General features: G+C 40.7%; 1 protein-coding gene across 1 annotated transcript in view; it reads right to left on the bottom strand.

Annotated features, from left to right (window-relative positions):
- SLC28A3 (solute carrier family 28 member 3) overlaps window positions 1-14,969 on the bottom strand; it is a 55,404-nt gene extending 40,435 nt beyond the window's left edge. Inside the window, exon 1 of the mRNA XM_047830531.1 lies at window positions 14,818-14,969. Within this exon, the coding sequence (XP_047686487.1) occupies window positions 14,818-14,895 (78 nt within the window). The 5' untranslated portion in view covers window positions 14,896-14,969. The remainder of the gene's footprint in view (window positions 1-14,817) is intronic.
- Window positions 14,970-15,447: the final 478 nt, after the last annotated feature.

The following is a 15,447-nucleotide window of genomic DNA, read 5'->3' as shown; positions in this document are numbered from 1 at the left end:
TTTTTCTCACCAGCCTGTGTGGGTTTATGGACTGGATTAAGGAGCACCAGTACGGCGAGAGGGGAAATGCCTGCTCAGCCTGTAGTTCGTCATCACATTTCCCTGGCATAATTCTCTGTCACTTCTGAATGATCTGAAGGGAGCTTTGAACTGGGTGCAAGGAAGCAGGACCACAGAACATTGATAACATTCTCCCTTTGTGATCTTTGTGAGCCAGGAGCTAGTGAAACCCCTGAGTACAGGAAAGTAGGGAAAAGCAGGGCTCTGTACCCAAATGAGAAAAATTAAGAAGGTTTAGAATGATGAGATTTATAAAAATAAATTTAAGCCTGCAAGTACTCCTAGAAATGGCTTCCATGGTTTTCTTAGAGAAACGTCTAGGGGAGAAACTTCAGCCAAACAAAAGATTAATGAAAAATTATGGCAAAAGGAGTGACAGTATGTTGTGAATCTATTTAATGAATTAAAACCTTAATCCAGGGATTAAGATTCCAGAAGAAATTATATACATTTTAACCCCTCACAGTGTAGAAAAGATACTCAGAACACTTAGCTGAAGAAAGAAAATAAAAGAAAAGGTAGAAGATAGGGTGAACAGGCCAATCTTCTTATCTTTTAATTTCTGAGAGCTGAACGACATTATAAGCAGCAGTGTTTGGGAAAGGTAAATGCTAAAATATATATATTCCGCTAAAAGCAAGTGGTAGAAGAGAAGGAAAAAAAAACCCCAGAAATTAGAAAAATATACTAATTTTGTGATTACTTATAATGTTAAGCTCATTATAAAAGGAACCATTAAGATAACAACAAAAAAATACATCTTCAGAAGAAAACGAACAAAAATAAAGAATATGCAAACCATATGTGAAAAGATTTTTACAAAGCACAACATAAAATATGATGAGAGGAGCTAAGAACAAATACACCCATCTGGCAGATCAATGGATTCGATGGAGTCAGAGGGGGTAATAAGGACACGTAACCACACACAGACACCTTCTGATGTCTTTGAGTTTTATGATGGTGCGTAAGAGACATGCATTTACTACAGTACAAACTGTACATTGAACTTTAAATTTTGACCTCCTCTGGGGCTAGCAATATGCAGTATGATCCTCACACGTGATGCTCGGCATTGCCTAGTCAGCCATGAGATCACTAGCGTCCACAATCAATTCTGTGCCCATTCAACCACTGTTTCTCACTTCACAGTATTCAATGCATTACAGGAGATATTCAACACTTTGTTATAAAATAGGCTTCGTATTAGATGATTTTGCCCAACTCTGGGCTAACATAAGGATTCTGAGCACATTTAAGGTAGGCTAAGCTATGTTTGGTGGATGAAGTGTATTAAATGCATTCATGACATACAATATTTTCAATTTATGATGGATTTATTGGGACATAATCCCATCATAAACTGAGGAGATTCTGTCCTGGAAATGACTCAGGGACTCAGAAAGATAAAACGTGGAGTGGTCAGGATTGTAATTGACCAAGGCTGAGTACAGGATTAAAAAAAGCAATTCAGGTGTTCCAAAAGAAACAATGGTCAGAGTACAATCTAATGCTCTGAGAAGCCTGGCTATCTGTGTACAAATGGTGTAGATTAATGTAAAGGGAACCGAGGAAGAAATATTTAGAAACACATTTTGAAAGAGGTTGATAGAACTCTTTCAGTCTATGACAGATCAAATGGGCAAAAGTAAGAATAAGGAAGACCAAGATGACAATAAATAATATGAACCTGATTAGCATCTATTGAATCATATAACTCCAATAGAAAATATATTGTGGCCAAGACTGCTAGGTGTCCATGATATCTATCTTTCTCTATTTCCTTTAAATATAGGGCTCTGAATTTTAGCTGGGCCTGAGATTTCACAGAATAGAGGTACATTTCTGACCTCTCTGTGGCTCTCGTTGAATTCTGCCACTGTGATTGAAGCTACATGCAGCTTCTCAGAAGTGTCCCAAAGCAGGACAGTTGATGGAGCCTGTGGACTCCTTTATTATATTAATTAAATATAATATTAAAAATGAAATACTTTAATGAAATCTAGTTATTAAAGTATTAAAATTAATTTGTGATAGTGCATATACATCTTTTTCAACACTTTAAAAAACAACAAAAAAAAACCCAACAAGGTCCTGTGGCAAGTGTGAATGACTGACTTAATTGCAATGCCATGGATGTAAGTTATATTTGGAGATATTTGAAACAGATATCAATTCTTTTTTTCTATTTGTATATATTAACTCAATGTAGTGACAGTTCTTTTGCACCTTTCGCATTCATTTCAAACAAGCGGTTCTACCTCCTCTTGGTCTGTGTGATGGAGCATATTCTTCTCTGTCAGGACCACGGAGAAGGCATCCCCACTCATCTTCCACCTTGTGGATCTCTTAGTTATGAAGCAACCATAAGTACATCTGGGAGAATATGGACCTTTATTCTTACTTGCACTTGGATATCTTGGTTTTACTTCTGGGTCTGTCCCTATTATCGTCCAGAAAATCTACCAGTGGGGGAAATCAAATAATACCCAGGAATAAAGGCTTGAAATAAGCTTTGCTTTGAAATAAGCAGCAAATGAATGATGTTTAAGTATCCTGCTTAACTGGGGCTGATGTCATATGCTTTTCTAAAAGTAGTCGTTTTTCTATCAGAATTCATTAGAGTCTTGGGTTATGTTTAGAAGATGAAATGCAGATTAGCTTCCAATGTAATTCTGGTGTCAGACCAGACACGTTCATGTAGGCCAGACACTAGCAGTTGCTGCATGAAATGTCCACTGGGTGGAGCCCCTTAAGGCTGTAAGATACAGGTACCATGAAGGCCAACGCTTGGCCCCACTTCTAATTCTGGCCATCTGTTAAAAGCATTCATATGCTAAAACATGGCCACAATTTTATATACTACAAATGTTTACTTCATATATTGTCTAGAATGGTTGTATGTAATAAATAAATTGAATCCTTATCAAAAAGCATTCTGTGATCACTGGCCAAGTTTAGGACAAGTTGAGCACTAAAAACTGGAAAATATGAATAATGTCTGCAACTTACATGTGTCAAAAAATAAGATGGACTAATGGGGGGATAGAGGGTAGATGAAAAAATACATGAGAAAGCAAGTATGGTAAAATATTAATTATGGACTGTAGTTGGCAGATATATAGGTGTTCGCTATGAAATCACTTCAACTTTCCTATATGTTTAAAAATCTTCATTATATAATGTTGCAAGAAGCAAAAAATGTTGGTAATTGATTATAAAATATGTAATAAAAGAAAGGGAATGTTAATCCAGATAGACAAATATGATCAAAGATAAGTCTATTCTTTTCAGAAGAATGTCAGGGAAGGAATATTGAAGAAATGAAAACTCCCATTTTGCAATTCCCTAGTACTAATTGATTCAGGAAAGGGTCATCCATGGATGCGAAAACCATTGGGTGAAATGTGTTGGGAACCTGGATATTCACATAGCCTTAAATGTCATCCCGCCTCCCTACCCCCCACCAACAGATTACTTACTAATTAATAAAGAGGGAAACATGCCTTGGTAATGGAGTGCTGTGCTCATCACCATCCTAACCAGGTCATCACCACAACAGTGGAGTTAAATTTCTACAAATGCATTATGTATATTTTTAATTTCTTTTTTTACATGCAGTATTTCCAGAGCTGAAGCTACCTAAAAGTCATATAAAGATAGAACTGTACATTCCAAGACACCACTGACCTCCTGCCTGGTTGCCTTTCACTCTTATTGTAGCTTTGATATTTGTGTTGATAATTTGTGTTTGGTAAATGTGTGATTTCAGCCCGGACAAGCTGTTCTTAGAGCAATAATATAACAATGCCTGGACTCCTTCCTTACTGGGCCAGGCACAGTGCTCTGCACTTCCTCACACACTGCCATACTTAACCCTTGCTTCTCTGGTATTTGCATCTCTATCAATTCATAGATAAGCATCCTTTCTCCTTCTACTAAAAACCAGTCTTCCATCTGCACTTGCTGGCTGCTATGGTCAATGTTTGTGTGCCCCTAAAATTCACCATGTTGAAATTCTAACCTCCAAAGATGATGGTTTTAGGAGATGATGCCTGTCAGGGCTAGGAGATGGTGTTTAAGTCATGAGAGTGGAGCCTTCATGAATGGGAGTAGTGCCCTTAGAAATGAGGTCTCACAGAGATCCCTGACCCCTTCTACCATATGAGGACACTGTGAGAAGGCATTGGTTATGAACTGGGAAGAGGGGCCTCACTAGAATGAGCCCATGATGGTGCCTTGATCTTGGACTTCTAGCCTTCAGAACTGTGAGAAATAAATGTTTGTTGTTTATAAGCTTCCCAGCTTGTGGTATTTTGTTATAGCAGCCCAGATAAAGGCACTAGTTCCATTTTCTTGCCACATTTTGTCTCCCACTCATTCCAATATGTATTCCATTCCTACCACTCCATGGAAATCACCCTTGCCCAAGTCTTTGATGGCTTTCATGTGCTTAAATCCAGTTTTCATCATCCACAAGGGATTATTTCCTCCTTAAAATACTCTTGTCCAACTTGTGATATCACACATTGCTAGTTTCCTCTTGTCACCCAGACTCTTCTCTATTTCCTGTACCATATCAGCCTTTCAACTCAACCCTTAATGTTACATATAGTTCCTTGGGGCTCTGTCTTAGGCATTCTCATTCACTCCTCTAACAAATATTTTTTGTGTACCTACTATGAACTAGGCAATAGTTCCTATGCTGGTTGCTGGTCTCTGTTCTCAGGGAATTTAGAAGATGCCAGCCATAATAATAACACAATTAATTATTTTCTTACAATCATGATAAAGACTTAAAAAGTTCAAGTCCTGCACCTTATAACGCTTTTACAGATTGATTAGAATGAACTTGTCTGTGTCTGAAATTCCAAAGATGCATGAGGGAAACAGAAACGCTCTTAACAGCAAAACATCTTCCTATAGTTGAGAAAAAAAATAAAGAAACAAAGATATAATCTCTTTGACTCTGTCAATTGAAACTAAAATTCTTCTCATTCTCATTTCCTTCTCTGATTTGTTTTTCATAGGTAAATCGCCAGTCTGCTTAAAGGGATCAAAGGTTATTATAGATTTTTTTTTTTAAATGAAAATGCATTTCATGCCAAAGCCTAAATCACCTGCAGGATGAAGTCTTATTTGCTCGGGCTTGCCTTATTCTTGTGTTATTTTGGGAAGTCATGGTCACTTCCTAAGTATTGGTCTCATCAGACCATTATCAGACTTACCAAACTGTTTCATGCCACAATAGTTAATAGTGAGGCATGAAAGAGGATACATGCACCATGGACATTTGAATTTGCTTACGTTTGGAAAAACATTGCTTCTTAGCGACTCCTAAAATCACCTTGGTCATCAAGCACCTTTTCCCAAAGAGCACTGACTAAATAAATATAAATTAATTATAAATACATGGATAGAGCCCATACAATTTTTTTTAAGAGATGCATTTGAGTAAGTAAGATATGGATCATAATGAACCAAAGTATTTGAAAAATAACTTTATAAAAGTCCTTTGGAAGAGACACAGATGCTGGGAGGGAGCCAAGGTCTCTCAGTCTGGCAGGGAACCAAGGGGCTTGACGTTTATATTTGACAGCCATTAAAACAATTCAGAGTTGCCTGTTGGTGTCTTCCATAGTTATCCATCAGTAGATCCCAGTATCTACTATACAAAGAGGCGGCCTTCATAGATGGGTTTCAAATTTTGGTTTGGCCCCTGCACCAAAATAGCATCCCCAACTAAATGGTTTGGTTAATGGTTGCTGATACTTGAGCATTTGCTAGGTGCTAGTGCCTTCCACTAATCTCCCCTTAGTCCTTTGATACAGTGTGTTATGGACCTATTTTTGAATGGGGAAGTAGATGCAGAAGTTAGGTAACTGCCTAATGGCAGTCTGGTTCTGAAGCCTCAACTCTTCACCCAAAGAATTTATGTTTTACTCTCCTCATAATGATTCACTATGTGACTTTTAACCTGTGCCCTGCTAACCCCCACCCCTTCCCAGTCTGACTTTTCTCAGAAGCTCACCTCTCTCTTTCCTCTCCACTTCCTCCTTAAGAAGGGGCCCCTTGTTATCTTCACCCAAGATCAAAGTCACATGCAGTACAGTCAGTTCTTGGACCATGATAGACCACGTCTTCTTCCACGTGTGCTTTCAAAATGCTTCCACTCTTACTTCTTTCTTCCCTCTTCTCTGACCTCAAGACCTCATGTTCTACAGGGAAACAAGGAAGTAGCCATCTGAGTCAACAGGAAGCCTAATGTTTTCTGGCTCCTGGAAATGTCTCTGTTGGCTTTGTGTGTGTCTTTGTCTCTTTTTCCCTTCCTTGCTGGATCCAGCATACCATGTAACAAGACCTTTGCTCCCACCTGCTCTATCTGCATGGGTCTGGCCCTTAATTAAGTAACTTACATTTCAAATCCTCCCCCTGCACAAGTTAGGCCACTGCCCTCTAATCAGCTTCCTCCTTGCAAAATGTTTTCTGAAGCAACGGATTCAGGTGTATGAGAAACTAGGACACAGTAATTTGAAAGTAGAAAAATAAAAACTTTAAAAGCTAGACATGTTGTAAGAAGTGATATAATCCAAAGGGAGGGACACTGAGAGGCAAGTAGGACCCACTGGGGGACAGCTGCATAACTTTATAGATTGTGCTGTTTGGAACTATGTTATATTCCCACAGTTGAGCAGGTGGAGGGAGTAAGGCAGCTGGAGAGTCCACAGGGAAGCAGGTATGCCTATCCTGGCTTCTGTTTAACTATGACTGACACTTTCTTATGGTGCAAAAAGCCTCACCTCACATTAATGGGCTATTTTCTGACCATGTTTCATGGAGGAGTTTATACCATTACTTTGCTTACAACCCCTTATCATCTGTCTGGCTAGTTTACTGTAGAATGTTCCCGAATCTGCAGAGAATAGAAATTCAGTTTTAAACCTAAACTTATCATTGGTTTCGGATTCTTGGGACCAAGATTTTGAAATCAGTGAAGAGTCTTGAGGTGAATCAGAACTGGCCTCTATTCCTGTCTGTCTCTCTTTACTACTTTTCTGTTTCCCTGTACATATGTTGCATACCTTCTCATCTGGGGCCTTGACTTCTCCACATAGTGCCATATGGAAAAAAGTAATTTTTGATATGGTAGCTTGTGGAATTATTTGTGTCTTACTGGTTATTTTCCTTATGCCTAGCACCCATTGAGTTGGTGCTCACTATATATTTGTTGAATGAATTAATGAATTAAAGCCTGGAAGTGTTCACTGGGAACATTTGGGAAATATTCCCCAACTCCCTGTCTAGATGAGACCAACATCTTGTGTCATGAGTAACACTTTTTATAAACTGTGTTGTGCTGATTTGCCATTGTGAACTAATTTTAACCAAATGGTAGCTATTTCCTGCTTTTTGCATAATGCCTGGCACACTGTCAATAAATTTTCATTGAGTCAATAAATGTCATGCTTTATGTCAATGGGTTTTGGCTTTTGGAGGAAAAGCAAGCAAAGCCTTGAAATCACAGAACTAGGGGATTGAAAGGAACATTGAGAAGTCTTCAGTTACATTTCCCTGTTTCTCAACTGAACCATTCCTGGTAATCATCTACTTTGTTCCTGAACACCCACAGGAAGCTCTCTAACCGTGTGACTCATAGTGTTTTCCTAAGAAACTTGTCTTTATTTACTTCCAGAAGACACAAGGCATGCATGTCATCTTTCTCTTTTCTTTCTTTCTTTCTTTTTTAACTTTTTTTCCTTTCCAGGAAAAAGAAGGAACAATTGGGCACGCCAAGGCTCTAAGTGGCTTCTGGGTCAAATACCTTTGCCCACGTGTGGAGTAGAATTAGATGCCTCCAAATCTAGATCCCGGCTTTGAGTGAAAATCATCTACTACATCTGCCTACATCTACAATCTGAGGACACAGTTCTAAACTTCTGTAGCATGATAGAAACTTGGGGCTCCTGCTCACAATAATCTGTTCTCTATAAAAGTCCAAATACTCCCACTTCTGATTTTTTTTTCAGTTTGACACATGACAGTTCAGCTCGTGTCCAGGGCCAGCTTCTCATCAACATCAACAATGTCTAGATGAGATGGGTCAGTTGGTGCCACCACCTTCATTTTAAGTTAAGACACCGTGAAAAATAATAAATTCAGGGACTGTGGAAGAAACCAAATCCCTAAATCTTTCCCCTCTAAGATGTCATGGAAGTGCCTTGAGTTCCTAGTCATCTAGGCTGTTAGAAATAAGTCTAGGTATGACCTGATTTGAGGATAGAGGAGAGAATTTTTTTTTAACCTTCTTCACAAAGACAATTATTGTCATGTGTTTTCTGTGTTTTAACTCACCTGTGGAAGAAACACATCTAGATAGTTGTAGCCAAACTTGTCCTGAATTAGTGGAAACCCCTCATCCACCTGGTGTGATTCATGTTGACCTCCCTCAGGGGATTAGAGAGAAACAATGCTCTTCCTCTTTACTTTGCATAATCGCCACCAACCTTGAATTTCTCTATTCAAATTATTAGGCCAAACATTCTTGGACTTAAATGACCTCCCAAATTTTGACCTCCATTTAACAAACTCTTTAAACCCCACTGACTCACCAGGCATTTTCTGGAATAGGTCAGCTTTTCTCTGTGTGTGTGTGTGCAGAGTGGAGACGTATTTCCCATCTAGTCCTGTCTTGAACTTTCATAAGTGGGTCCACACCCAGCTGGCTTAAGAGTGAGCATGGGTTCTGTGGCTCTGAGGGCCACATGTGGTACAATCGATACTTACTCATAGGCAGAAGGAAACTTCATTTGGGATTCTAAGAAACATCATTTAGTAAAAGTATTCTTTCAAAAATTGCCTGAATTTTCACCCTTAGAAATTCTGAGCTTTATTTGGACTCTCTTGCTTTCCTCTTTTCCTCTTCTCTGGATCCTTCTCCTTCCTTTGACTTTGCAAAAATCTTTTGGTTGTCCTATTCTAAAAAGACTTACCCTAAATATGGACACACGATAAATGTGGTATTTGTCAAGTGGGGAAAATATATATTTTTTAAAGCAACACTGAAATAATTGGATACCCATGTAGAGAAAACAAACTTTTTTTTGCTTTTAAAGATTTTATTTTTTTAAGTAATCTCTATACCCAGTGTGGGGCTTGAACTCATAACTCCAAGATCAAGAGTCACATGCACCACTGAGTGAGCCAGCTAGGCACCCCCAAAAACAAAAACTTGATGCCTGCCTCACACTATACATAAAAACTAACTTCAGGGAGAGTAGAGTCCTCAATGTAGAAGGAAAATAACAAGCTTTTGGAAAATATGGGAGGGTATCCTTACGATCTTGCAGAGTAGAAAAAGATGTCTTAAACAGGATATATAAAACAGACACACCTGATAAATGGACCCCAAATAATTAGCTTTTGTGCATCTAAATATTAAAGAGTGAAAGACAGGGGCACCTGGGTGGCGCAGTCGGTTAAGCATCCGACTTCAGCCAGGTCACGATCTCGCGCTCCGTGAGTTCGAGCCCCGCGTCAGGCTCTGGGCTGATGGCTCGGAGCCTGGAGCCTGTTTCCGATTCTGTGTCTCCCTCTCCCTCTGCCCCTCCCCCGTTCATGCTCTGTCTCTCTCTGTCCCAAAAATAAATAAACGTTGAAAAAAAATTAAAAAAAAAATAAAGAGTGAAAGACAGTTTCAGTGGTTGAAGGCATTTGTAAACCATATAATTGGAAAAGGGCTTATATTCAGAACATTTAAAGAACTCTTTCAAATCAGTAGGAAAAAGACAGAATCCAGTAGAGAAAACGGGCAAGAGACATGAACAAGCATTTCACAAAGTTGGCATCTAGTGGCCAATAACATAGGAAAATTAAAATGAAATCTCAATGTTACACTACTCACTACACATCTACCAGAATCACTGAAATTAAGAAGCCAGATAACTATAGGTGAGGCTATGGAGTAATAGGCACTCACACTCTGTGGATGGAAATATAAATTAGCAAAACCACTTAAGAAACCAGTTTGGCATTATTACTAAAGTTGAAAATATATATGCATTCTCCATGACCTAGCAATTCCACTCCTAAATGTAACCCCAAATAAATTTGTTACATATGCGCCAGGAGACATGTCTAAGAGTATTCATAGTTGCATTTGTTTCTAGAAGCTCCTAAAAGCTCCAAGGATAATGGCACAAATGTCTACCAACAGGAAAACAGATAAATTGTGTAATGTTTATGGAGAACACCATATATCAGTGAAATTGGATGAACTCCACTTACATGCAACAGTATGGCTAAGTCTCAATAATACAAAACTGAGCAAAAGAAGTCAGGTACAAAATGATTTGTCTTGCCTAGTTCTATATAAATGTTTAAAATTTTTTTTCAACGTTTTTTATTTATTTTTGGGACAGAGCGAGACAGAGCATGAACGGGGGAGGGGCAGAAAGAGAGGGAGACACAGAATCGGAAACAGGCTCCAGGCTCTGAGCCATCAGCCCAGAGCCCGACGCGGGGCTCGAACCCATGGACCGCGAGATCGTGACCTGGCTGAAGCCGGACACTTAACCGACTGCGCCACCCAGGCGCCCCTATAAATGTTTTAAAATAAGCAAAGAATTTTCCTGTAACTTTCTATTTATATGAAGTTCAAAAATAGGCAAAAACAGTCCTTGGGGATTCGTAACTACACGTTAAGGTATAAAGCAAAGCAGGGTAGTAATTACCATAAGGTTGGGGTCATTGTCACCCCTGTGGGCAGGGGCAGTTGTGACAGACGTGCAGGATTGGTGTGTCAGAGCTGAGGGATGGCAATGTCCTATTTCTTGATCTGGATGGCACTTTATAATAAGCTGTCTAGTTGGCTTTGTGTGTTTTTCTGCATGTTATATTTCACAATGAATTTTTAAAAAATAAAAAAGCCCCCTGCCTGCAGCCCCAATCTTGCCTCTTCTGAGCCTCTCTTCCCTGCTCTTCTCTCCACCAGGGGAACTTCCTCTCTGACTTCATTTTCCCCAGTTTCCCAGCTCCCACTCATCACACAAACTGCCCCCCATCCCACCCCTGGTCACCAGTGACCTCCTGGTTGAAAAATCACATGAACTGTCTTTGCTGCTAACCTTGTAATTCTCTTTTCCCTTGGCTTCCCCAGACCCTTCCCTCTCCTGGTGCTGCTTCCATTTCCCTCCTTGTGGCTTCTCTGCTCCAACCTCTGACTGCCCTAACCTTCCAGCTCCTGAAGTACCGGGGCTTCCTGGGTTTCCTTCCTCCTGGTGTCATCCATGCCACTGGCTCATTGTTGTGTGATCAGCCCCCAAATGCATGATGTTCCCTTCTAGACTCCAGGTGCCTTTATCCCTAGAGCTTCCTGCCTCCTCTCCATTTTCTTCTAGGGGTATTAAATCACCCTAATTTCAACCAACAACCTCAAAATGAACTCATGGTCTTCCTTGCTCCAGCCCTATTTCTGTCTTTCCAGTCTACATAAAGAAAATCACTTCTAAGTTGAGATCTCAGGCTAGAAATGTTGACTCTCTTTAATCTGCCCCAGCACTGAGACATACTATTATTTATGTTCACACTGCATGCTAGGCACTTGCTATGGTCTGAATGTGTCCCCTTACCTACCCTCCCACCCCCTGCCAAATTCCTGTTTGGAAAATCTAATGCACAATGTGACAGTATTAGGTGGTGGGGCCTTTGAGGTGATTAGGTCATGAGGGCAGAGCCCTCATGAATGGGATCAGTGCCCTTATAAAAGAGACTCCAGAGATCTCCCTTGCACCTTCTGCCATGTGAGGACCCAGCAAGAAGATGGCTGTCCATGAGGAAGTGTGCCCTTGCCAGACACTGTTCTGCTGGTGTCACAATCTTGGATTTCCAGGCTCCAGAATAATGAGAAACAAATTTCTGTTTATAAGCCACGCAGTCTGTGGTATTTTGTCATAGCAGCCTGAATGAACAGTAGTTTTTTAAAACATATGTTACATACTTAAAAAAAATGTATTAACTCACTTAATTCTCTCAACACCAGGATATGGTATTATTATCCTACTTTAGAGAGGAGAAAATGGAAATATTCATTGCCAGAGCATCTCTTAACTCACCCTGACTCAATGCTAATTGCATGGCCAAGGGGGCCTCCTACGAGTATTGGTACTTCTGTCCAGTGCTGGTTGTTACCACCTCTAAGCTACAATCTGATTATCATACCAACCTCCTAAATGGCGTCCCAACCACACATAAATCTCTTTCCATTTTGTCCACCTTCAATGGGGGTATCAATAATTTGATAGTGTAAATTCTTTTATTATTTTTTTTAAGTAGGTTCCGTGTTGGGCCCCATGCCCGTCTTGGGCTTCAACTCATGACCCTGAGATCAAGACCTGAGCTGAGATCAAGAGCCCGATGCTTAACCGACTGAACCATCCAGGCACCCCTTGATAGTGTGAATTCTGATCTATTCTTTCCTGATGCCTTAGCCATTTGGAGGCCCCGTGATCTGGGGCCAGCCTGTCCCCTGTACCTTCCCTGGAGCCCCTGCTCCTCATCTCCTCTATCCCCAGCATACATATTCTTTCAGGCCCCTGGGCCTGTGCAGACAGTTCTCTTTGCTTGCAGTGCTCTACTGACACCCCTCCCTGTTCAACCAGGAAATCCCTGCCCACCTCAGAGACTCCCCAGTCAACCCAGCTCCACCTGCTTATTTATTTATAATGTACTTGGTGCCAACTTCCAGCATTGTTTTTTGTTTTTGTTTTACATCACACGTAATTGCTTATTGGTTTCTGCCTGCCTTGTTCCTGGAGGGCAAGAATAGTGTATTATTCCTTCTTGAATTGGTATCCTTTTCCAGCAGTGGTCTTATCTAGGGGGCAGTTAATGGTTTTGCTGAGTAAATATGTGTCTCTGGAAATTCTTGTCAAGCAGCAGGCATTGGAAGAAATAACCTTGTTTCTGCTTGTTGGTGGTGGTATGTGGTATTCTGCTGGGTTTGAGATACCGTGTTCTGCACCCTAAGACCTAGAGGTACTTTTTTCTTTCCTTTCCTTTTCTCTTCTTTTCTTTTTCCTTTCCTTTCCTTTCTTTTCCTTTCCTTTCCTTTCCTTTCCTTTCCTTTCCTTTCCTTTCTTTTCCTTTTCTTTTCATGGAAGAGAATGAGGGATAGAAAAGAGGACTATCTTTGGTGGATGTGTGTCCTCCTCACTGACTGGGCTACCAGTTGCTGGTGACATGGACCTGCCTCCCTTGCAGACATCTTTGTCTTGCTGTCATACTCACTTTGACTCTATTCCATTCTAGCCCTTCTATTCTTTTGAGCCATAAAAGGCCCTCTGCTTTATGATTTTTCTCATTTAACCCTTATGAGGGGAATCAGAACATGCTGCCCCCAAATCTACCACTTTGGCATGAGAATTATCTTGAGCTGAAGGCAACTGAGAAAAAACAAACACAGAAAGAGCTCTTCATTTTTCCTCTCTCTATCTAGAGCAGGGACGAACTTTCCCTTGTGTAGGTGTCCCATAACAGGCAGAGGAGAACAACACTTGTCACTGGAAACAGAGATGGTGCTAAGATTGCATAAACCTCACTGCCAAACCTTATCTCCCATTAGCTGCCCCCATGTCTTTCCTCATCACTTTCCCATAATTTCTTGGCCCTAAGAGCTTAACCTCTCTTTTTTTGGTCTAATCACTGCTCCACAATTTTTTGTCCTTTGTTAAAATGGTACATAAGACCCTGAGTCTTAATATTTCTTTGAATTTTTCATTTATTTTCTGTGAGGCTGCATGAATATAAAATGAAGAATATTAATAAAATTTGTATAGCTTTCTCTGGTTAATCTGCCATTTCTCAGTTTAATTTGCAGATCTCAGGTGCTGAATCTAAGAGGGTAGAGGAAAAGACTTCTCCTCCCTTACACTTATGATCTATGAGATGAAGTTCAGTGTGACCACTGTGTAGACAACTGAACTGAAGCTCAAGGAAGTTACAGTCACATGTGGGTAAAAGATTTAGGACTTGGGCCAAAGCTCTTTTACCTTCCTTGTTCCCTCCTTTGTTAGTGCCTAAAAGTTTGTTTTGCCTTTTTAGGTGATTCTGAATCCCAACAGATTGCTGACACCTGTTTGTGTGGGCGCCCAAGTCAGCTTAGGAAAGGAAGCACAGCTAGGGACATCCCTGAAAAACTCTCATCCCAGAGCCAGTCAGAACAGGCTGGTGTTTCCCTGTGACAGGACTCTTTCTAGGCCTCTGCAGCACCCAGTTCCAAGTTAAGCAGCATTAATCACTCAGTGAGTTTTGGTTGATGACATGAGACTGGTTTGCATAACCCGGCTGCACTGGGATGGGCACCCAGGCTCCCATCTGACAGGTGCTTTGGGAGGTGGTGTAAGAGAAAGAAAGCCTGAAGTGCTCCCTACATCCAGGATCTGGAGTCTCTCCATTCTTTCCTTCTTACCAGCTCTTTGGAAAATATTGGCAGGGCTTGTGAACCTGAAACAAAAGCCTGAGAAGACAATCTTGTTTCTAAGTGACAGGGCAAGTTAGGGATCAAAACAAGTTGTACTAAAAGAGACTTTTCAGGTTTGTCAGCCCAAAAGGAAAAAATCATAGGTTTAAAGAGTGTCATGAAAAACTCTTATTGTGTTCCAAGAACCCCACTGGTTTTGTCTGGGAATTTGCCAAGGTTGCGAGAAATGAGCACTGTGTCCATTTACTTGGTCTCAAACACAAGATAAAACTTCCGCTCACCTGGAAGCCAGTGTTGCTGTAGCCCTCCGCTCTGGCGGCCGTCCTACTCTTCAGCTCCACGAAGTCTTCGCTGCTCATGGCATTGGTTGGGCTCTGAATTCTTTTCAGGTGTCTGGTCTAGAGTTTCCTCCGTACCTGAAGGAACATCAGCCTCTGCTGATGTCAGAATGCCACCTGCTGTTGTAGGAACCTGGGCACGGCTTACATTTGAAAACTTAAGAATCTGTGGGGCGGAGCAGGAGTGATAGGTGGGTGGGGTGTGGCCTCCAGTTCAGGTCCACCCACCTCATTAATCTTCCCGTTTAGGATTGCTGGCCCATTTTTACTTTGGAAAACTCAGTACACAGAGCAGAAAAAGACACTTTCTCAACAGTCACGAGTGAAATAATCTATTTCCTGTGGGTGGTATTGGGGACTAGGAATGGTGTGGGGTGGCAAGGAACATAAGGGCTGGCTGCTACCAATTGACCACTATTCTCTGCTAGGTCCGTGCTCAGTACTTTGTATACGGTTGTTTTGGTTTATCTTCAGGACAAGCAAAAACTGAGATGTGATAAACTAAAGTCAACAATTTGCTCAGGGTCATTTGGCTAATAAAGGGACAGTGAGAAGTCAAATCAAAGTCTTTTT

Source organism: Prionailurus viverrinus, chromosome D4 (genome assembly GCF_022837055.1).
Source record: "Prionailurus viverrinus isolate Anna chromosome D4, UM_Priviv_1.0, whole genome shotgun sequence".
Taxonomy (NCBI): Eukaryota; Metazoa; Chordata; class Mammalia; order Carnivora; family Felidae; genus Prionailurus; species Prionailurus viverrinus.
The sequence above is the reverse complement of the archived record's forward strand: the minus strand, read 5'-3'. Positions and strand labels throughout refer to the sequence as shown.